This window comes from Saccopteryx leptura, chromosome 4 (assembly GCF_036850995.1).
Source record: "Saccopteryx leptura isolate mSacLep1 chromosome 4, mSacLep1_pri_phased_curated, whole genome shotgun sequence".
Lineage (NCBI taxonomy): Eukaryota > Metazoa > Chordata > Mammalia > Chiroptera > Emballonuridae > Saccopteryx > Saccopteryx leptura.
The window spans coordinates 132,271,343-132,294,902 of NC_089506.1; the positions used below are offsets into that span (position 1 = coordinate 132,271,343).

At 35.4% G+C, this 23,560-nt stretch overlaps 1 protein-coding gene across 3 annotated transcripts in view; it reads right to left on the bottom strand.

The window, feature by feature from the left end:
• AGGF1 (angiogenic factor with G-patch and FHA domains 1) overlaps positions 1-23,560 on the bottom strand; it is a 38,567-nt gene that overhangs the window by 6,034 nt on the left and 8,973 nt on the right. For 2 of the 3 annotated variants that reach the window (XM_066381720.1, XM_066381718.1), the window contains exons 5-14: positions 22,278-22,466; positions 18,976-19,303; positions 18,296-18,407; positions 16,892-16,943; positions 12,320-12,421; positions 10,489-10,654; positions 8,916-8,998; positions 4,261-4,388; positions 4,036-4,135; positions 1,790-2,450 (exon numbers count right to left, since the gene is read on the bottom strand). In XM_066381720.1, the coding sequence (XP_066237817.1) occupies positions 2,250-2,450; positions 4,036-4,135; positions 4,261-4,388; positions 8,916-8,998; positions 10,489-10,654; positions 12,320-12,421; positions 16,892-16,943; positions 18,296-18,407; positions 18,976-19,303; positions 22,278-22,466 (1,461 nt within the window). In that variant the 3' untranslated portion in view covers positions 1,790-2,249. Of the gene's footprint in view, positions 1-1,789; positions 2,451-4,035; positions 4,136-4,260; positions 4,389-8,915; positions 8,999-10,488; positions 10,655-12,319; positions 12,422-16,891; positions 16,944-18,295; positions 18,408-18,975; positions 19,304-22,277; positions 22,467-23,560 lie in introns of those variants that run through there. The other variant, XM_066381719.1, reaches the window with a different exon arrangement.

A 23,560-nucleotide genomic window follows, 5' to 3' on the forward strand; every position in this document is an offset into this window, starting at 1 on the left:
AAAATGTAAGATGTTAGATTTCTGAAGTTTAGCAACATATAGCTCCACTTAAATATACTCAAAGGCTATTAAATTAGTAAATTTATACCATGAGTAAATTATAATTAAAAATATTAGACACAAAAAAATGTGTAATCCAAAACACAGTTTACATCTATGCGTCTAAACAAACAGAAGCTCACATTTGTACTACTTTTACAGTTTACAAAGTGCTTTCATATATATTTCTTATTTTCTATTCAAGAAAGACACATACGATATTCTTATTTCAAAGTTGGAAATTGACCCAGACATTTTTCAGTGCTTTAACCACTATACAGTGTAGCTCTGAGAGTTTGATCTACAAAAGGTGTTAATAATGCAAATATCACATATATCTCGGGGTTTTATCACCATTTTAAAGTTTCCATTTTCTTAACAAAAGAAAATAAAAAAGTTTTCTGCAACCCAATAATAAAAATGTGAAATATATAGACAGTATACTAACCCAATGAGTAAGACCTACCAGAAGCTAAGTCTACTTTGGGAATTCTATAGTTATCTAATATACAGGGCACCAGTACCAAAACCACATTTAGATGAGTAATTTTTTTATTTTCGAAAAAATAATGCAGGAAACTCTTGTTGCCTCCAAATATAATGTACAGACATATGTGTTAGGGTGTATAGGTAGCCAGGAGGAAGGATACAGAAAAATACTTTATCCAGATCTCGAGTTCTAGGGCCTCTGATTACCCCAGCTTAGGCCAAAAGGAACCTGACAATTTGGTCACATGTCTCATCTTCAGTAATAAATTTATTTTTCTTTCCTCACTCCCTTTTTTTTCTAAGTATCACTTAGACTAGAAATTCCAACAAGTAGCTTTTTAATAATTTTTTAATATATACTTTATTTTACAGAGAGACATGGGGCAGTATGAATAAGAAGTAATTGCTTCACTCTAGCTGTTCACTGGTTGCTTGTCATATGTGCCTTGACTGGGTAAGCCCAGGGTTTCAAACCAGTAACCTTGGCGTCCAGGTTGGCACTCTATCCACTGCGTGCACCACAGGCCAGGCATACAGGTAGCATTTCTTTCTGAATTTTCTTCCCTACTACAGAACAATTTCCAGAATTTTCCTTTCCTATTCTAAATCTTAAAGGCATTTCTTTACAGTAGATGAGGGAGCTATAGCTTATATTCACTGGCAGAAAAGGGTCAATTCCAGCATTAATTTCCCAGCAAAGAGCTAAGAGAAGTGTGAACAGAACAGCAGAGTGGTAAGTGGCAGAGCAGTGACACCTGCAGTCAGAAGGCTGTACTGCAGTCCCCAGGTCTGAGTTCATCCTTTTGTTTCTGCTCTGCCAATTTAGAAAGGAAAGTTCTGGCTGATACTGAGTTCAAAGCAGACCCAGTATGTTTAAATCATTGGTTCAATGAATCACTCTTTTTGATGTTATAATGTTTTTATTTCATTTGAGAACATTTTCAATAAATACTTGAGTTTGAGGCCTTGGCTAGGTAATCCATTTGTAGCAGAAATCAGACTTCTCTGGCTAAAACTCCATCGCCAGCAATGGACTCCATCAAAACTACAAATGTCAGCACACTGAATATTTCAATACTGTTCTCAACTGTTCATATCTAAATATTTCAGCTATGAAACAAACCAATGTAAGTGCTTAATATATAATACAAATCAAGATTCTTCACAGAAGAAAACAATGAAAGACTAATTCTCTAAAAGTCACCTGTTCGTTAGTTCTTCAATATTACATTATTTCAAAAATAATAAAATTTATGCACCATTACACGTTTTCTCAACATTTTTTATCTAAGTTCTAAGGAGCACAAACAAGGAAGTATAAGTCAGAATTATTTTTATAAACTTTCGATTTTTTGTTGTTGCATATCTTATATTAATGAATATATGGAGAAAAGGACAAATGTACATTTAAATCATTAGTGAATTTTGCCTCTATGGCTTATACATGACAAGATAAAATAACAAAGTTCATTAAGTTCATCCATGCCCTATGAACTTTAATGCACTCATCAAATAACTTGATTCAGTCACTATTTGTTAGTTTAAAAAATTTTTTAAAGCTGCACACCATACTTTATTATACATTTCTGAATCAAGAGGGGGTAAATTGTGATACAGCTCCCTCATGCCACTCACTCCTTTGGACGAAAAAGTTCAGCAATGAAATAAGAGTTTCCAGACTCTTAGTTTAAAAAGCTTGAATTGTGTTCTATGACTGACCTTCACTCTACAGTTCCTTTGACCCAAGGCACGGTCCCTGGTGCATTTTTCTGAGGTTTAGTTTCTGGGAAGTTTTCTGCAAACCTCTCTCGTGCTTTCTCCCAGTTCTTTTTGTTCTTGTTTTGGAGAAGGTGAACATCTTCAATTAAGGATGGTTTGCCGGTTCCCAAGCCTGCATGTGTTCGCCGAAGCTGAAGCTGGATCTGTTACCGAGAGTGGAGCATAGGACTTACTACTGTACAGTCAGAGCATATTGAAATCTGCTGTGTCCAACATGGTATCTTAACTATAATGCTTTGACTTAGAAAAGATTGATGTAAAAAAAAAAACCTGTCAAAAGCATCAGATACTACAGGAATACATACATGAAACTTATACATGGAAAGTAAACTCATTTTCTACATTGCCTTGCCTAACAATAAGGATAGCTGGCTCTACAAAAAAAATAAAGTGCTCCTTAAATAGCACTGAATTTCACTGAAATACTGCAGAATCTGTCATCCCACTGTCACCAAAAGTAAGGCAATAGAGGTGTTTTTTTTTACAGCGACAGAGAGAGAGTCAGAGAGAGGGATAGGGACAGACAGACAGGAACGGAGAGAGATGAGAAGCACCATCAGTTTTTTGTTGCAGCACCTCAGTTGTTCATTGATTGCTTTCTCATATGTGCCTTGACTGCGGGCCTTCAGCAGACCGAGTAACCCCTTGCTCGAGCCAGTGACCTTGGGTCCAAGCTGGTGAGCTTTGCTCAAACCAGATGAGCCCGCGCTCAAGCTGGTGACCTCGGGGTCTCGAACCTGGGTCCTCCGTATCCCAGTCCAATGCTCTACCCACTGCGCCACCGCCTGGTCATGCGGCAATAGAGGTATTTAAATCTACTGTCCTAGCCTCACCTAAGTAAGTGAACAAGTAAGTTAAACATTAAGTCATAAAAAGAACTTGACTGCTTATTTTCAGTAAAGGAGTAAAATAGTTATTATTCTGAGATTAAAGCTACCAGTTACTGAGTGCCTAATGTATGTCAGGTACCATGCTAGGGGCTTTATCTTCATGACAGCACTGAAAAACAGTTCTTATCATCTCCATTTTTACACATGAAAACTGAAGTCTAAATTTGCCCTGAGTCCTACAGAAAGTTAAGTGATAGAGCACATATTCTAACCAGGTCTGACTAAAACCCATGTTTTTCCCATTGTAACTCAAGGAAGTGAGAAAACTTACATTACATTCACAGTGACCCATTCATTATTTCTTTAAGTATTAACTAATTACAAAGAAAGTTCTTTAGTCATATTACTTTGTAAAGTTTTTGTGAAAGAGAATTCGAACCCTGATGAACCATGGGACTGCAGGATTAAATCACTGTATTGTTTTTCAAACACTATTCTATTGCTTGTTACATGCTCTGATTCCGGAAGCCAACAAATTGTCCAGTGAATACAGAATCTGTCTATTTGTAAAGAAACACTGTAGCTGCTCCTGCAAAGCTTAGTACCAGGAAATCATAAAAAAACAACTAAAAAATACAGAAAAACTTATAGCTCAGGAGATAACATTTACCAGCTCCTCTGAAGGAAAAAACTCTAAGAGGCTTCCTGAAAAACATTAAAAACTAAATAAAATAATGCATGCATATGTATTTGGTAATCATAATGTCACAAAGGCAGAAATCATGTCTGTTTTCTCTTGCTATTATACTACTAGTTAAGGCAATGGCTGACACATATTAGATACATAGTAAATATATCCACTATAAAAATAAACAGTTAAAGAAAACACAAGTCTTACCGGAGTTTTCATTCCTCCACCATCCTTCCCTAGGCCCTCTCCTTTTTTCCAACCCATCTTCTCCAACATCTTCCGACCTTTGTTGCTATCAGTAATTTCACTTTAAAAAAATTAAGATAGTTGATTTCTAAAAGACCATTTTGATCACATTTTTAATGAATGAATAAATTAAAAACAGTTGGCACTACTACTTTAGAAAACTACTTTGGAAAAGTTAAAACTTACAAATGAACAGATGCAGGAGCATCATCTCTTTGGAAAGTTCCTTCACTTCCAATATGCTTCCTACGTTTTCCTGCTCTGTCTTTATATTTTGGATTCTTCAAGGCCTTTTCATCTTCATAGTCTGTATTCTTTATAAATGCAGAATATTCATTTAAAATAAGCTGATAAATAAAAATGTAACATCTGTATATTTGCCTTACTTAGCAAATATGGTTCAATATGGTCTCTAATAAACAATGTATTAAAACAAACCATGGCCCTGGCCGGTTGGCTCAGCGGTAGAGCGTCGGCCTGGCGTGCGGGGGACCCGGGTTCGATTCCCGGCCAGGGCACATAGGAGAAGCGCCCATTTGCTTCTCCACCCCCCACCCCATCCTTCCTCTCTGTCTCTCTCTTCCCCTCCCGCAGCCAAAGCTCCATTGGAGCAAGGATGGCCCGGGCACTGGGGATGGCTCCTTGGCCTCTGCCCCAGGCGCTAGAGTGGCTATGGTCGCGGCAGAGCGACGCCCCGGAGGGGCAGAGCATTGCCCCATGGTGGGCAGAGCGTGGCCCCTGGTGGGCGTGCCGGGTGGATCCCGGTCGGGCGCATGTGGGAGTCTGTCTGGCTGTCTCTCCCTGTTTCCAGCTTCAGAAAAATACAAAAAAAATAAAAATACAAAAAAAAAATAAATAAAACAAACCATGATGTAAATGAAGACAATTATGTTACTGAATATGCTGTTTTTATTCTACACCCTTTAAAATGTTTATTTGAAGTAGTACTTAAACACAAATTATAGAGAGTATAAATTATATGTGAATTATAATAGGTAATCATAAGATATAGTGAAACAAAGTATATTTTGACTTAATGTTGTATACTCATATTCTCATATTAACTACTAGTACTCAAAAAAATATGTAGAACTACTTTAAAAAAAAAAACAAAAAAAACCCTCCATCCCTCCTTTCCTCTAGGAATTGAAAACAAAGGACCTAAAAGAATTTGATCACTATTTCCTAGAAAGGAAAATGTAGGCAGTCATTTAAAAATTGGATAAAAAAGCAAACTCTTTAACCCTGACTATAATTGTACCTTTTTGCTTCAATACAGCTCTATCTATACATATAATTCATCAATCACTCAACAAATATTTACTGGTAAGGAGTGTGTGCTCCATGCTAGATGATGGAATGGAAAGAAATTTCTAATTCCAGAAGACAGACACACACAGTCTCTAACAAGCTACAGTACGATTGGTTCAACAATAAAGATATGCACAATACACAAAAGAGGAGGAAGTCAATTCAGCTTGGGGCTTCAAAGAAAGTTTCCCTCCACTATTCATTATTCCTTGCTGATCTTTATAGAAAAAGTCTGACATTCACCCACAGAAATGCTAGGGGCTGCTAGAGCAATTCAAGGAAAGTACCACAGAAGTTTTTACTTAATTCTGCTTTTAATCAGAGAAGAAAAACTGATCCTAATGAGTTTTTTTTCCTCCAAAAGACGATAGAGAAACTGAGTTAAAATTTTTAGGAAAATAGTTTATTCTCTCCTTAAATATTTTCCATTTTCCTCCCAAATTAGCCCCTTGACATTTTTTTGTTATGATTTATCTCTCAGTACAAAAGTAACAACAAATACATATTTTGCAAAATATGTATTATTTTGGCAGCATCTTTTCCCACATCTTCATGTGTGAAAAAGTACTAGACAAACACACTTAAGACTTACATTCTATATATCTAGCTAGTTCTGTCATTTAGTAGTATAGTAGTTGGTTGACCCTTAGCTTTAGTTTCTCAAATCTACACTAAGAAATATTAATTACCTTCTTGGGATTAAATGGCAACATTTCCTTACACCCTGATTGAGGTATATAAACATATAATAAATTACACATAAAGTGTACAATTAGACACATTTGAGGTGTTTACACCTATGAAACCATCACCACAATCAAGATAATAAACATATCCATCTCCCACAAAAGTATCCATGTCATTTTTTGTACTCTATCCCTCAGATCCTCCCTGTGCATCCTCCTTCTCTTGCATTCAGGCAACCAGACCTTTCTGTTGCTTACATACTTGCTTTCCTAGACGGTTATTTAAGTAGAAATATGTACTATGTACTCTTGTTGCCTGGCTTCTTTCACTCAGCATAACTGAGATTCATCCATATTGCAGCCGGTATCAATAGTTCACGCTTCTTCTTTGCTAAATACTATTTGACCATATAGCTATAACAACTTTATTTTCCATTCATGGGATAAACACATAAGTTTTTTCCAGTTTTGGCTATTAGAAAAAAATCTGCTATGAACATTTATTTACTAGTCTTTGTATGAACATATGCTATCATTTCTCTTATATATATTTATTATTATTCTTGGAGTAGAATAGAATCGTATCATAGGTGAATCATATATGTATTTAACTTTTAAAGAAACCACTAAACTGTTTTCCAAAGTAATCACACCATTTTATGTTCTCACCAGCAGTGTGAGTTTCAGTTCCTCCAATAACCACCAACACTTGGTACAGTTAGTCTTTTTAACTGGTTTTAATTTGCATTTCCCTCAACATCTTATCATGTGTTTATTTGCCATCTGTACATCAGCTTGAAGTGTCCTTTCAAATCTTTTGCTTATTTTTTAATTGACTTGTTTTTACTGAGTTTAAGAGTTCATTATATATTCTAGATATAAGATATGATTTTTAGCCTGAGCTGTGGTAAGGCAGTGCATTAAGTGTTGACCTAAAATGCTGACTGAGGTCGACAGTTCAAAACCCTGGGCTTGCCTGGTCAAGATACATATGAGAAGCAACTACTACAAGTTGATGCTTCCTACTTCTCTCCCTGCCTTTCTCTCTCTCTCTCCTCTCTCTGAAATTAATAAATCTTTTTTTTAAAGCAAGAGAGAGAGAAACAGCGACAGACAGGCAGACTGACTGACAGGAAGGGACAGAGATGAGAAGCATCAAATCGTAGTGCGGCCCCATAGTTGTTGATTGCTTTTTATATGTGGCTTGACCAGGGGGCTCGAGCTGAGCCAGTGACTCCTTTCTCAAGCCAGCAACCTTGGGCTTCAAGCCAGTGACCTCTGGGCTCAAACCAGTGACTATGGGATCATGCCAATGATCTCATGCTCTAGCCAGGGACCTTAGAGTCTGGGACCTCAGCATCCATGGTCAACATTCTATCCACTGCACCACCACTGGTCAGGCAACAAATATACTCTTTGAAAAAAAAGGGCCCTGGCCTTACCTGGTCAAGGCACATATGGGGGTTGATGCTTCCTGCTCCTCCCTTCTTCTCTCTCTCTCAGGGTTTCTAACCGGCGACCTCAGTGTTCCAGGTCGACACTTTATCCACTGCGCCACCACAGGTCAGGCCTATTAATATGTTCTTTTATGGACTGTGCTTTCAGTGTTAGATATCTAAAATAATCTGCCCTTTTTAAAAAATTTTTTATTTACTGATTTTTTTATTTTAAGAGAATGAGAAACAGAAACATCAATCTGTTCCTATAAATGCGCTGACTGGGGATTGAACCCATGTTCGTGTAATCAGGACGATGCTCTAACCAACTGAGCTACTCAGCCAGGGCCGCCTAACCATTTTTTTAAGGTTTGCTTCTACAAGTTTTATAGTTTTTGGTTTTAAATTCTTATCTATGATCCATTTGTGTATTATATAATGTGAATCAAAGTTCTTTTTGTTGCTGTTTTTGCACTTGGCAATCCAAATGTTCCAGTATGTTTGTTGAAAAAGATCATCCTTTCTCCACCAAATTGCCTTCACACCTTTGTAGAAATCACACACATATACACACGTGTGCACACACACATACACATCTGTTTATATGGATCTATTTCCGAATTCATTATTCTGTTCCCCTAACCTATTTGTTTATTTTTATGCCATATTATACTATCTAATTCTGTAGTTTACAATAAGTCTTGAAATCAGGCAGGGTTAGTCTTTCAACTATGTTCTTCAATGGTAACATTTTAATGCAAGTTTTTAAAACCCAGAAATAGCTACTCAAATGTAGAGTACTATTATCATTTTTCTACTTCAACCGTAACAGTTGTTAGGGCAACAGTAAACAACCAAAACAATTACATCAACCCGAAAATCATTTTAAATACCGGTAACTTTTTTATATTTAAAATGGACTAGCCCTGGCCGGTTGGCTCAGAGGTAGAGCATCGGCCTGGCGTGCAGGGGACCCGGGTTCGATTCCCAGCCAGGGCACATAGGAGAAGCGCCCATTTGCTTCTCCACCCCCACCCCCTCCTTCCTCTCTGTCTCTCTCTTCCCCTCCCGCAGCCAAGGCTCCATTGGAGCAAAGATGGCCCGGGCGCTGGGGATGGCTCCTTGGCCTCTGCCCCAGGCGCTCGAGTGGCTCTGGTTGCGGCAGAGTGACGTCCGGGAGGGGCAGAGCATCGCCCCCTGGTGGGCAGAGCGTGGCCCCTGGTGGGCGTGCTGGGTGGATCCCGGTCGGGCGCATGTGGGAGTCTGTCTGACTGTCTCTCCCCGTTTCCAGCTTCAGAAAAAAAAATACAAAAAAAAAAAAAAAAAGGACTATGCATATCTAAAGGCATTTTTACTCAAAACCAGGTATATAATTTTGAACACATACAGCAATATTTAACATCCTTACCCGCAAACCATATTTTACTCGTATTTTCTTTAATTCTTTTCTCCTTTCCAACTCTTTTTCCTCCTTGCTTAGTGTTGGACCAACTAAAAGGAAAAAGTGAGTTTGGTTTAAAAAGAAAATCTCAATAAATCTAATAGATTTTATATAAATTAATACTCTTATTTAATAATAAAAAAACTAATTTAAGCCTGATCAGATGGTGGCGCAGTGGATAGAGTAACGGATTGGGATGCAGAGGACTCAGGTTTGAAACCCCAAGGTCACCGGCTTGAGCATGGGCTCATCCAGTTTGAGTGCAGGCTCACCAGCTTGAGCGTGGGGTCACCGGCTTGGGCCCAAGGTCACTGGCTTGAACAAGGGATTACTCGCTCTGCTGTAGCCCCACCTCTACCCCCTGGTCAAGGCACATATGAGAAAGCAATCAATGAATAACTAAGGTGCCACAACAAAGAATTGATGCTTCTCATCTCTTTCCCTTCCTGTCTGTCTGTCCCTCTCTTTGTCACAAAACAAAAAAAAACTTATTAATAATATTAGCATCCCATCTATAGATTAATCAAAAGTGCAAATAAACATTAATATAAAGGCATCTTGGGTTGTGATGATGTCCTTTCAGCATTTGGGTAATTAAACCTACTTGGAAAGTACACCAAAACTCAAAGATTATAGGAATCTTACAGTATAGATAACAAAAGAAACACCACACATTTCAATTTTTTGTTATTATTATAAGAGCATCCAAATGTAGAAATACTGTGAATCTTCCAAAGAAATGTAGACATGTGCAAAAGAAAAATTACAGAACCCAAGATTCACATTATTTTATGTGTCATCCTTATTTTCATAATCTACAATCAGAAGACAGAAAATATACAATGACCATGAAAAATTAGTATCTATTTAGGGGAAAAGCTGAGGTGAAAAATTAGTTTTTACTAGTTCAAAGTATTTAAATTTTAAAAGCTTAGATGAGTGGATTTAAAGCAAGATGGCAACTTTCTACAATGTTATTTACTATAGAAAATAATAGTATATACACAGATGATATATCAACATAAACTGCAAGTAGGAAAGCAAATGTATCAATAACTTAATATCTTGGCTAATATTTTCTATATTACTATTATATGACAGAGTTTAACTGTGGATAACTTTTTCATATCAGTAAATAGATGTTAAAATAAAACAATCTTTATTATAGTTATGTCACAATTACTCTTTTGAAGATTTAGCTAATATTGCAGTGCTGTGCTTCAAAAGCCTATTAAACTAGATTAGCAAAAACAGAGCTAATGATTAGGTCAGAAAGTGACCTAATGCTATAAAAGCACAGCTAATTATTACATAGAAAAATCAACTACAATCATAATTGACTAGCCTAGGTCTCAAATTTGAAATACATGTAATTTCTTAGTCTCTTTTGATACTATTCACTGAAATATAAATTATCTCAATACAGTATTATATCAAAATGTATTATATAGATATGAAACTTATAGCCAAGTGATACATTTTTAGAACACTCCAGTGAATTAAGTTATCATGCCAACATATAACAATATGTTTCACATACCAAAAGATTCATCTTTCTTATCAAGACGCAGGTGAGCTCTAACCTGCCCTGGCTCACAGCCGTCACAGGTGTCACTGCCCGGGTGAATGTGAAAGGACAGCACAGTCTCTCCAATTTTCACTTCATCTCCGTGCTCAAGTATGTAAGGGTCACACTTAGTTTTAGGCTGAAGGGGAAAATTAGAAAACAAATCCAAAAGAGTTGCACATGATTATTTTATGTTAAATAGAAGTAATGTCTGTCTGATTATATCAAAAATTTTGAGATGAGTCTCAATAAGATAGATACACATAGGCACACACATTTTCACAACTTGAGGATGATCCATATGATCTACTAGTGGAGAAAATGACTGAGCTGACAAACTTCTAATTTTTATATTATCAAACACCACAATCTCCTATTTTCATTACTAATCCTATCAGAGAAATGCCCAACCCAAATTTCAAACAATCTATTACCAAAATGAATAATCACAGTAAAAAAGATAAAAGGTAAGGAGGATAAGTACATCATTATTCTTTTTCCTCTTCTTTTCTCTTTAAAAATCAGTTTTATTTCATTTTTGATTCTTACAGACTAAGAATATGGCCTTCCTTCCAGTGCCAAGCACTTTGCTATATGTTGAAGATAGAAGAGTTAATTGGATAAACACAGCTCCTGCCTTCAGGGAGTTTAATTAGTTTAGCAACATTTACATTAAAACAAATTTTTTAAAAACTCAAAAAAGCCTGACCAGGAAGTGGCTCAGTGGATAGAGCGTTGGACTGGGACATGGAGGACCCAGGTTCGAAATTCCAAGGTCGCCAGCTTGAGCACGAGCTCATCCAGCTTGAGCACAGTCTCACCAGCTTGAGTGCAGGGTTGCCAGTTTGAGCATGGGATCCAAGACATGACCCGATGGTCGCTAGCTTGAGCCCAAAGATCACTGGCTTGAAGCCCAAGGTCGCTAGCTTGAGCAAGGGGTCACTTGCTCTGCTGTAGCCTCCCCACCCACAGTCAAGGCACATATGAGAAAGCAATCAATGAACAACTGAGCTGCCACAATGCAGAATTGATGCTTCTCATCCCTCTCTTCCTGTCTGTCCCTATCAGTCCCTCTCTCTGACTCTCAATCTGTCAAAAAAAAAAAAAAAAAATCAAAAAAGAAGGGCCTCTAACGTCGCTGTTAAAATATTTATTCTGAATAGCTTCAAAATGTATTTATCCCTAAAAAGAAGGCATGGATATATAATTAGAAGTCTAAAATCAGTAGTAAAGTATCCACTTATTATATACTTCTTCAACCCTTTCTGGGAATTCCCTTTCATGTAACACATTTGGCATTCAATAATGACCTAACCAAATGATATGCATAATAACCATGTCTTTCAGAAATAAAAAATTTCAGTTCAATTTTTTAAAATAATGTGCAAGTAGGCTCTGGCCGGTTGGCTCAGTGGTAGAGCGTCAGCCTGGCGTGCAGGAGTCCCGGGTTCGATTCCCGGCCAGGGCACATAGGAGAAGCGCCCATCTGCTTCTCCACCCCTCCCCCTCTCCTTCCTCTCTGTCTCTCTCTTCCCCTCCCCCAGTCAAGGCTCCATTGGAGCAAAGTTGCCCGGGCACTGAGGATGGCTCTATGGCCTCTGCCTCAGGCGCTAGAATGGCTCTGGTTGCAACAGAGCGACATCCCAGATGGGCAGAGCATCACCCCCTGGTGGGCATGCCGGGTGGATCCCGGTTGGGTGCATGCGGGAGTCTGTCTGACTGCCTCCCCATTTCCAACTTCAGAAAAATACAAAAAAATAAAAATAAAAAATAATGTGCAAGTAATTAATACATGTACACTCACCTGAAGAATCTGTTTACCGTTAACAACTGTACCATTCTGACTGCCTTGATCCACAAGGACGTAACTTTGTAAGTCATGGTCAAAATAAATTTCTGCATGAAACTTAAAAAAGAAACCAGATAAGTATAAGCTAGCATACTTCTTTTTTTAAACCATAATTTAACTTTTACTAGTTTTAATACTTCTTCTGATTACAAAAGTATTATAAGGCTTCTAATAGAAATGTGGAGACTACAAAGAAAAAGTCACCTGTAATTCCACCTATGACTACCACTGGCAATTTAGTGTCTACCTTTCTTACTTTTATAATTCAGTTGAGACTACTACATAAACAATTTAAAATTACTTTTTCACCTAATATAAGCATTTGTCTATTCAAAGTCAACTTTTCAGAGTTTTCCAGCTTTTCAATACCCAGGACTAGTCACTCTCTCCTTCCTCCATAGTACTTTGTTTATATAACACATTATATGAAGTTATCACATATGTGAATGTCATTGTACTGCTTACAATCATTGCTTACATTTTTGCTTATCTCTCAGTACATAACACAGTGCCTCATATATACTAGACATGTACTCAATACATATCTCTTTAACTGAATAAAAAGCTGAAGAAACATTTAAAATTTCAGGCTCTGGCCCGTGACTCACTGGATAGAGCATGGTCCCAGTGCACTGAGGTTGGGGGTTCAATCTATAGTCAGGGCATACACAAGAAGCAACCAATGAGTACACAACAAAATGGAATAACTAAATGGAACAACAAGTTGATGCTTCTCTCTCTCTCTCTCTCCCACCTTCCCCATGCCTCTCTCTCCCTTCCTCTCTCAAATTAATGGGAAATTTTTTAAAAATAAAAATAAATTTTCATATACAATACTATAGGGTAAAAATGTAAAATGCTGCAGCTGCTTTGGAGGGGTCTAGCAGTTCCTCAAAAGGTTAAACGGAGTTCCCATATAACCCAACAACTCTACTCCTAGGTATATATCAAGTAAGTCAGAAAGAACTAAGAACTGTGTGATTCCATACATAGGTGGAACACAAAATTGAGACTCATGGACATGGACAAGAGTGATGTGGTTACCAGGGGGGAAGGGGAAGGGAGGAGAGGGAGGGGTTGGAGGGAGGAGAGGGGAACAAAGAAAACCAAATAGAAGGTGACAGAGGACAATTTGACTTTGGGTGATGGTTATGTAACATAATTGAATGTCAAAATGACCTGGATATGTTTTCTCTGAGTCTATGTACTCTAATTGATCAATGTCACCCCATTAAAATTAATTGTCTAAATTAAAAAAAAAAGAAATGAAAACATATATTGAAACAAAAACTTGTACATGAATGTTCATAGCAATATTATTCTTAATAGCCAGAGTGGAAACAATTCAAATGCGCATCAATGGATAAATAACAAAATGTAATATATATCCATACAATGGAATATTATTCGGCAATAAAAAGAAATGAAGTACTGACATGCTACAACATGGAGGAATCTTCAAAACAAGTTAAAAAGATAGTTACAAAATTACATGCTATACAATTTCATTTCTATAAACTGTATAAAACAGGCAAATCCATAGACAGAAAGACTAGTGGTTGCCTAGGGCTATGGGAGTTGGAAGAAAATGAGAAGCGACTACTATTGAGTCTGTTTCTCTTTATGGTGATGAAAATGTTCTCAAATTGATGTTATATTTACAGAATTCTGTAAATACACTAAAAACCTTTGAATTATACACTTAAAAAAGGGCAAACTACATATAGTATATAATAAGGCTTTTCCTTAAAAATTTCATAAACATGTTATATTTCAAACACACAAAAGAATAACTGAACCTATCTACTGTGACCCAGCTTTAATATATCTTGCCATACTTGCCTCAGATATTTAAAATAAATTATCCATCGATGTGTACCTCATTCTGTCCATCCCTAACCATTTCCAGAGGTTTGATGTTTAATCATGATACATCTCTTTATACTTTTACCACATATGTATGTAGCCATAAACAATATTTTGCCTGGTTTGGAACTTGATATAAATGAGTTGGACTGTATGAATTTTTTATTGTTACAATTTATATATAGAAAATTCATAGGACTCAAATGTATAGGTTTCTTTTATTTTGCATCTTTGGCTTAATACTGTACAGCAGTGGTCAGCAAACTCATTAGTCAACAGAGCCAAATATCAACAGTACAACAATTGAAATTTCTTTTGAGAGCCATAATTTTAAAACTTAAACTACATAGGTAGGTACATTTATCGAGGTAGCGCCCCCATGTGGTATTCTGTGGAAGAGCCTCACTCAAGGGGCCAAAGAGCCGCATGTGGCTTGCGAGTCTTGCCGACCACAAGTATGTCCAGTTGTTGTGCAGTTGTACCATTTTGATGAATGGTAATCTGATGTATAGATGTACCATAATTTATAGTCTTCTAATAATGGACACCCAGGTTTTTCCCAAGGTTTTATCATGTTTTAAAATGTTTCTATAAATGTCCTTGTACATGCAACTTTCTTGTGAACAATACAAGGGTTTCTCTGGGGTATATACTTAGGAATGAAACTGCTAAGCTATAGTGTATGCAAATCTTAAACTTTATTAAATACTGCCAGTTTTACAAAGTGGTTATACCAATTTATATTCTTAACAGCAAAGAAATCGTGTTGCTCTATATAGCCTTAACTAACACTTGGTGTTGTCAGAATTTTGTTTTTGCAAATATAATAGGTATGAAATTAAATATCACCATTGTGATTTTAATTTGCATTTCCCTGATTACTACTGAGACTGACACCTTTTCTTACATTTATTAGCCATTTGGGTTTCCTGTTTTGTAAATATTCTCTTCATGTTCTTTGGTACATTTTATTCAATTGGGTTGTTTAGAATAATAATAACTATGCTGCTCACAAAACTTAAGGAATATTTGATCACTTCATATTCATTTTGAGATATCCCCTAATTTTTGTGAGCAGTATATATGAAAGGCTTTAAATATTTTCAAGTCTTTTGACTTGAAACTTTATTCCAAAGAGTTATTCTAAAAAGTGCTCCCAACAGGAGTGATATTTAATAAATATGGTAAATGAAAACTAACATCTTGGATTCTTTGTATTTCTTAAATTACTAAAAAGATTTAATGGCTTTCATATGTTGACCATGATTATTTCTTCTACTGTGAACTGGTTATGTACTTTACTCATTTACCTATTGGTATCACAGTGGGCTTGAAAAAGTGAATCTGGATGAGCTTTTAAAATGTAAAGGATATAATACATATTTTGTCATATTTGTCTAACCTACTGCCTTTTAAATTTATTTAACATATAAAGAACTTTAAATTTAGATTACTTAAAATTGTCCTCTATGATTCTTTTTTTTCTTTTTAACTTGGAAAGTCTTCTCCCACCCAGTGGTAAAATACTTGTTTCTGTTTTTTCCCCTAACATTATTAATATAAAATATGTATGTGGGGGGGATAATTCAATTTTTTCATCTACCTGAATATGTGTGATATAATATATACTGTTAAACTGATTCCACATAGCTAATAAATTATTTACCCCACCAGTGGACATGCATGTTATTTTTAAAAGAGAGAAAGAAAAGGCAAAAATGCCATGAGAAAACTACCTATATTTTTAGATTGGAGAGGGGAAGGTCTTCTTTGCTATTTAAGTTATACATTGGGCTTTCTTTGGGGGCAAAAGAAGAAAGGGTCATAGGAAAGTTAAAATTATGAGGATTTACTCCTCTCTGAATGAGTCCAAACACAGTAAAAATAACTAGAGCTTCAAACTAATAATGAGAAACAAATTTCATTCCAAAAAGACAAAAATCATATAAAATACATACTTTAGATCCATATTATAGTCCCATTAAATAGAAATAAAATGGGAATGATCAAAGGTCAAAAAAAGAAAAGAAAGAACAAAAAGAAGGAAAGATAACAATCTTAAAAGGGAGGGGGAAAACTATAAAAAATATAGTAAAAAAAAGATAAATATGAAGTATAGATTCTCAGTAGCTAAACCTTTGGGTTTTTTTAACCTATGATTTAAGTTGCAATTCTGTCTCTATTGTTTTGAAAACTTAACTGTTCTTTTTCCCCAAATAAACCTATTAGAGACTCAACTAAGAACAACTGTGAACGAAGAGCCTTGGGTAGGAGAGAAGCGCTTGTCCTTGGGCTGTAAAACACTGTGGACTCAAAGTAACCATCAGCTAAAAGTAGCCTGAATCCAGGTCTGATTCATTTTTGAACTGCTGTAATATCGTATTTATTTCACTCAATAAATACATGTTATATACATGTATATGTTAAATAGGTATTACTTTAATACCAAAATTAATACACATTTTCTACTCCTGCTCCAGACTATTATAACTCAAATTGTAATAAAGAATCTTTATTTTTTCAAGTCTGCATTGATTTCATTAGCATTACTACACTGATTATTAACCTTTCTATTAAATGGGAAAAACCTTAAGCTTTCTGCCATATGGTGATATATAAAATTCCATCAAGATGTATTTTTTTTTAAATCAAAGAGCTTACCTTACTGACACCAACTTCAGGGATTCGAACAGTATGCTCCATATCTTTTTCTCTGCAGTTAGGAAAAATTATTTTAATAATTTTTTTTTAAATTTTATTTATTCATTTTTAGAGAGGAGAGAGACAGAGAGAGAGAAGGGGGGAGGAGCTGGAAGCATCAACTCCCATATGTGCCTTGACCAGGCAAGTCCAGGGTTTCGAACCGGCGACCTCAGCATTTCCAGGTCGACACTTTATCCACTGCGCCATCACAGGTCAGGCCAATAATTTCTAAAGCATCTATAAATGCAGCACTTAAGAGACATGAATCAATTTTTTTAACATTATTTTTGTTTTAAAAGATAGTGTTAAAAAATATATATGTTAAAATGCAAGTCTATCACACTAAATCCAGCTTCCTTAATTTACTCTTTCTTACTTAAAAGGAGGTCCCAGAATTATTCTTGGGTACATCTATCCCAGGCTAATTAACATCCTGTGGAACAAAATATCCTATGAACTAATGTCAATTATTTACTCCAAATATGTTGACTATATTCCCATTTCAATTACTACATATAAAAGGAGCACACTATTCTCCAAGAATTTAAAATTAAGATATTGCACAGAATCTGAATTAAGGAAAGATTATCTTTCCAGTTAGGAAGAAAGGAAATTATCCTAGTCATGATTAAAACCTACCTCTCTAGCAAGCTGGTTATGAGCTACAAAGAGGTAAAGGAAAAGAAGCAGAGGAGGAAGCCAATACTGGGTTTAGGTAAGTAATTTAAACCTAAAAAAAAAAAAGGCAGTACAAAAGGTAAGAAAATGACAAAATATCTGTGAAAGGTATCACCAAGATTTCATCTCTTGGCCCTGGCCGGTTGGCTCAGCGGTAGAGCATCGGCCTGGGGTGTGGAAGTCCCGGGTTCCATTCCCAGTCAGGGCACACAGGAGAAGTGACCATCTGCTTCTCTACCCTTCCCCTTCTCTTTCTGCCTCTCTCTTCCCTTTCCCTGAAGCCACAGCTCATTCTAGCAAGTTGGTCCCAGGCACCAAGGATGGCACCATGGCCACACCTCAGGCGCTAAAATATAAAATAGTTTAGTTGCTGAGCAAAGGAGCAGATGGGCAGAGCATCGCTCCACAGAGGGCTTGCTGGGTGGATCCCAATCAGGGCACATGTGGGAGTCTGTCTCTCTGCCTCCCGCCTCTCACTTAATAAAAAGATTTTATCTCTTTATATAGACAGTCCCTTTTTGGGACTGATTTACAAAAGCAAGCAACAAACAAGTTGCTTGAGTACAACAAACAAGTAGTACCTGAGTAACAACTGCCATGCACATTTCATGATAACTGCTTAAGGGACATACAATCCACTAGAATAAGACAAATATACAAATGTAATAATATTAAATATTATACCTTCCAATTGTAGCAGAGTTTACAGCTGTAATGATAAAAAGTGATCCTGTCTGTAACACTGGTGATCTAATAACAATTATTCTAATACAAGGGGGCCAAATTTTTTCTTCATCTGCCAAAGATACAAGTGAGTAAATATTAATTCAAATGCTACAGAAAAAAAAATTAGAAATGTCTACAGATAGTAGGAGGCACCCATAAAATAAAAACGTATTGATCAAAAGTCTTAATTTGGTTTTAAACAAACTTCTTAAATCCTGCTATATGACATAAGCTAAAAGGCTTACTACTATTACCAATTTAAAGAGATCAACCTAACGGTATTCAGCAAAGTCAGCATATATCACGATTATAAAATGATCAACTTTTATACAGTCTTGGATTTTGAAAATATCGCAAACAAGCATTTTTATATTAAGCTAGAAAAACTGAGTCTAACCTTTTCAAATATATATGAAATTCCAGTACAAACAAAATATAAGCTTATATACCCCAATTAATATATATATAATATATGAATAATCAGTGGTAGCCCAAATAACTTTCAATGTCATTAAAATAAGCAATTTAAAATAATCGGTTTCTTTTTTGGCAGATTATACTAACATTTTTAACTGTGTTGCTCTATTTACAATGGACTGGGTTACTTATGTAAAACTAAGTAATGGTCATTTACTCACCTTCATCCTCAGTATCTTCTGCAGTTACATTGTCTTCACTGGTAATGTCATCGTAACTGTCTTCAGTCTGAGAGTCTGTAATTTCACCTTCTTCTGGCTCACTATCAGTCTCTATGATTTTCTCATCTTTAAATGAAGTCAAATTATAGATGTTTTCATTAAGAGGAGATACTATAGACTTTCTGCTAACTGAAGCAGTGAATTTGTGGGAACTATTTTTGTAACAAATGTCTATTTTGGCCTTCTTTTTCACATTTGCACAATCTTCTCCCTCACTGCAGTTTATATGTTCAACAATGAATGCTTTCTGATCTTCTGAATTCAAATCCTAAAAAAAGGTGGAGGGGGAGGATAATCTTAAAAATGACCATCTTATAAAGAGGTAAATGCTACAATGAATTAGTGAAGATATATGCACAGTGAAATAATAATAGCTATTATCTGTAACCCCTCTTCTGCTCATGTTCCCTTTCTTGGTTAAAGACATTACCATTCACTTAGCATCCACATCAAAAATCTAAATTATCTTTGACATCCTCTTAACCACTACATGAAATCAATTACCAAGCAATACAGACTGTGTTTACAATTTATCCCAATTCTCTCTCCTATCCATTTACAATGTACTGATTGTCTCAGTCCAGGCCCTCATCATACATTGCTTGGACTAGGTGACAGTCTAGTCCAATGCTGTCCAATAAAAAAATAATGTAAGCCATATTTAGAATTTTAAAATGTCCAGTACCCACATTAAAAAGACAAAATGAAGTGAACTTCATTTATTATTTAATCAACATAGCATTTAAAAATATATTTATATTGAATCAATATAAAAACTACCAATGAAATATTCTACATGGATTTTTGTACTATTCTCAAAGTTGAGTGTAGTTTATACTTAATTGGGGCCAGCTACATTTCCAGTGCTGTAGCCACATGTAGCTAGTGGCTACTGCACTGGACAGTGAAGGCCTAGAGACTACATCTACCCTAAATTTTCTTTTAAACTTTTAACCAGTTATCAAGTCAGAACATAAAATACAGAACTGGCTTTTATTACAGCAGAAATTTAAAGATCCAAATATACTTAACATAACAAAACAGTTTTGCTAAAATTTAGCAGTTTATATAGTATGATAATACACAAGAGTTTCAAGTATAGATGAATCAGTTTCATCTTTTATTCCAAAATTCCAAATTATCCAGCATAAGCCTTTTATTATTTATTATACAACTGTATCGGGCAGGTTTTTTGATACATAAACAAATTTTAACCACAGAAGCAGCAGAGTTATTTTCCTGTTTTTTCTTTGGTTTGTAACATACTGAATTTTCTTTCTACCTTGAACCCACATGATAAAGAATTCAAACATTCTTTTGTTATTTTATAAAATATAAGAGCATGTTAAAAACATATTTTTAACAGCAGCATAAATTCAGTCTGAAGACTGGCTAAACACTCACAATGTGATAAACTATATACTCTTTCAGCAATACAAACTAACCAAGGACAAGAACAAGAGCCAAAAGCTGAACAACTATGAACTTTAAAAGCCACTGTAAATTATAGCAGAAATTTCCCCTATCTACATATACTTTTTTAAAAAGTTCCAATCTTGCATTATTTTATTATTACTGCATATGTGCAAAGGAAAAGGTGAAATTGCCAGAGGTTGTGACTTTTTAAAAACTTTGCCAGAATGTTAGATAAATAATTCAAAACAGGTAAGAAAGGGGGCCTACATGTGGGCATTGAGGCATACGTGCATATTTCAAGTTATTTACTCCAATCTTCTCACTCTACTGTATTATTTTCACATATAAATACACCTATAAAAAATGAGGCTCAAGAGTATCTTAAAACATAAAGGTGAGGATGTCTTAATTGATCTCCCATGCTTCACAACTATCTTTTAGAGTCCTCAAGGAATTTTCAAAATAATCAGGATTTTTTCCTTAAGTCCCTATCCTAGAGTTCATATACTTCTGAAGGAGTATATGGATAAGCAGATATGACAGCTAAACTGAACCAAAATTTCACTGAATGTTTTCAAATTTCATTCTCTAGTTTGTCAAGAAAGGCCTTTTGCTAAACCCTATAAGTTCTTTTCTTATTGCTAGGGATGAGTACTTTTACAACCTATCCTCTCCAACAGTTCAACCACTAGTAACAGGTGGGAGTCATAAAAACACAGTTCTTGAAAGCAAAGAAAAAAATCATTTTTAGTATTTTAGTCACATACTCTTCTATTCCTAGGTATTGGCAGTGAAAAAAGTAGAGAAACAAATAAATCAGATAGAGAACAGAAAATAAATTCAACAGAATCCCAATTTCATATTTGAACTTTAGTATTATGCATGTAAAAATATTTTTCTTTAGTTAAGAAAGAAAAAAGATGAGATAAAATTTCAAGAGTAAAGTATCAAATAGTTGCCACAATTCACAAAACGCCAATATAACAGGCTTCCTTTCCTACCTACAAACCATCAATCTTATCTGTAGAGAGAGCAGAAATAAGAGCATTAACTTTTTAAATATTTTCTTTACTTTCAATTTAACATAGTATCATAACTGTTTTTAAAATTCCCCTCACTCTTTATTATAACTACCATTTTAAGGTACGCTTTTTCAATTAAATGTACTATCATTTTCTTAACCAATATCTTGTGGTCCATTTGAACTTCTAATTTTTTTCTGTTCTTATAAATATTGCTATATAATTATACAAAGGCATTTTCCTCTCTTTGGATTTAAAAAATAATAATTAATTGCCACAAACAAGATTTTCTAATCAAAAAGTATCAACATTTTTACAGTTGATACAGCCAATCTACATATTTTCCAAAAAGATACACTCCTAATAAATATGTACCTACTCTTATTTGCCAGAAATGGAATTTTTAAACGTTAGCAAATGTTAATAACAGGTAAAAAATTGCTCAACATAAGAAAGTTGAACTTTTATGTACATCTACTTACAAATTATGTTTTTGTTTTATTGTGAATTGTGCACTGACATCAACTTATCAACTAAGGGTCTGAAAGTTCTTCCAAATCATGTAACACAAGGTCTGCTCTAAATCACCCTCCTTCAAACTTTTAAAAATTTCCTTCTATTTCTGGTGACAGATTTTGTGAAACAGACCCATGTGATAGCTCCTTGGTTAACAGATTCTGATACCTTGTTATCTTAATGGATATGTCTGAAATACAGAGTTACTGAATGATTTTCAGTTTCACCAAAAATTTTGCTTTAATTATATAACCATTATGTAAATTTTGAAAATTAGAAAGGAAATACCTTTTCCTCATTTGTTGTAGAAAAATCTGGATCCTTTCTTTTCTTCTTCCACTTTTTATCTTTATTTTGTTTTGTGCCAGAAGTCTGATAAGGTTGCAAATCTATTCGAGAATGAAACTGATACCGACCACTTTCCACATCACAATAGTAATAAATTCCAGTGGAAGGATCATAATAAAGTTGATTTTCCTTTTAAAATCAAGAAAATAAGTACTATTTATGTAAGATAAAGTACAAATAAACAGAATGTCAAACATTCAAGTATAATAAATGTTGAAGAACTATAGTATTTTCTGAATAAATAAAAATACCAGAATAAAAAATCCTTGTAATTTTTCAAAATACTTTACCATTCAATATCTGCTCTAATTTTCTTATGGTGAATGAGTACATTCAAATATTAAGTCATGAAATTGCCAACATTTGACCATTTCATAAGTTACAGAGCCAGCAACAAAAAATTATAATAAGAATCCTTTTAGAAATTATGAAAACTAAGGTATGCATCAGAAAAGCTGAGCACAAGAGCAATTCCAGACTCACTATCCTTAAGATTACACAATAATGGTTTGGTAATATAAACCCCCAACCCTTCTCTCAATGTCATAAAACAAAGATTTGCCTTTTAATGTTCATGATTATAAGTCCTAAAAAAAGCCCTGGCCAGTTGGCTCGGTGGTAGAGCGTTGGCTCAGCATGTGGAAGTCCTGGGTTTGATTCCCCGCCAGGGCACACACCATCTGCTTCTCCACCCCTCCCCCTCTACTTTCTCTCTCTCTCTCTCTTCCCCTCTGGCAGCCAAGGCTCCATGGGAGCAAAGTTGGCCTGGCGCTGAGGATGGCTCCATGGCCTCCGCCTGGCTCTGGTTGCAGTAGAGCAACACCCCAGATGGGCTAAGCACTGCCCCCAGTGAGCATGCCGGATGGATCCCAGTCAGGCACATGCGGGAGCTGTCTGCCTCCCTCCCTCCGCTTCTCACCTTGGAAAAATAAAAATAAAAAATAAAAAAGGCCTAAAAGAAATCTGGAAAAGGTTCTTAAATCCTAAAACATAACATTCTATACAAAGAAATCAATAAAAATCAACTTAATTCTTAATAATTTAATCACCTTAATTAATTCTACAGTAACTAAACACTTTCAAGTAAAGGAGCCACACAAAAATGAATTTTGGCAAATTATGTATGAAAACTAGGAAGATAATATTATGTAATCATCTCTTAAGATACCAAGATTCAGTTGAAAGTCTGTATTTTCCTTTTATCATAAATCTATGCAGGTCAA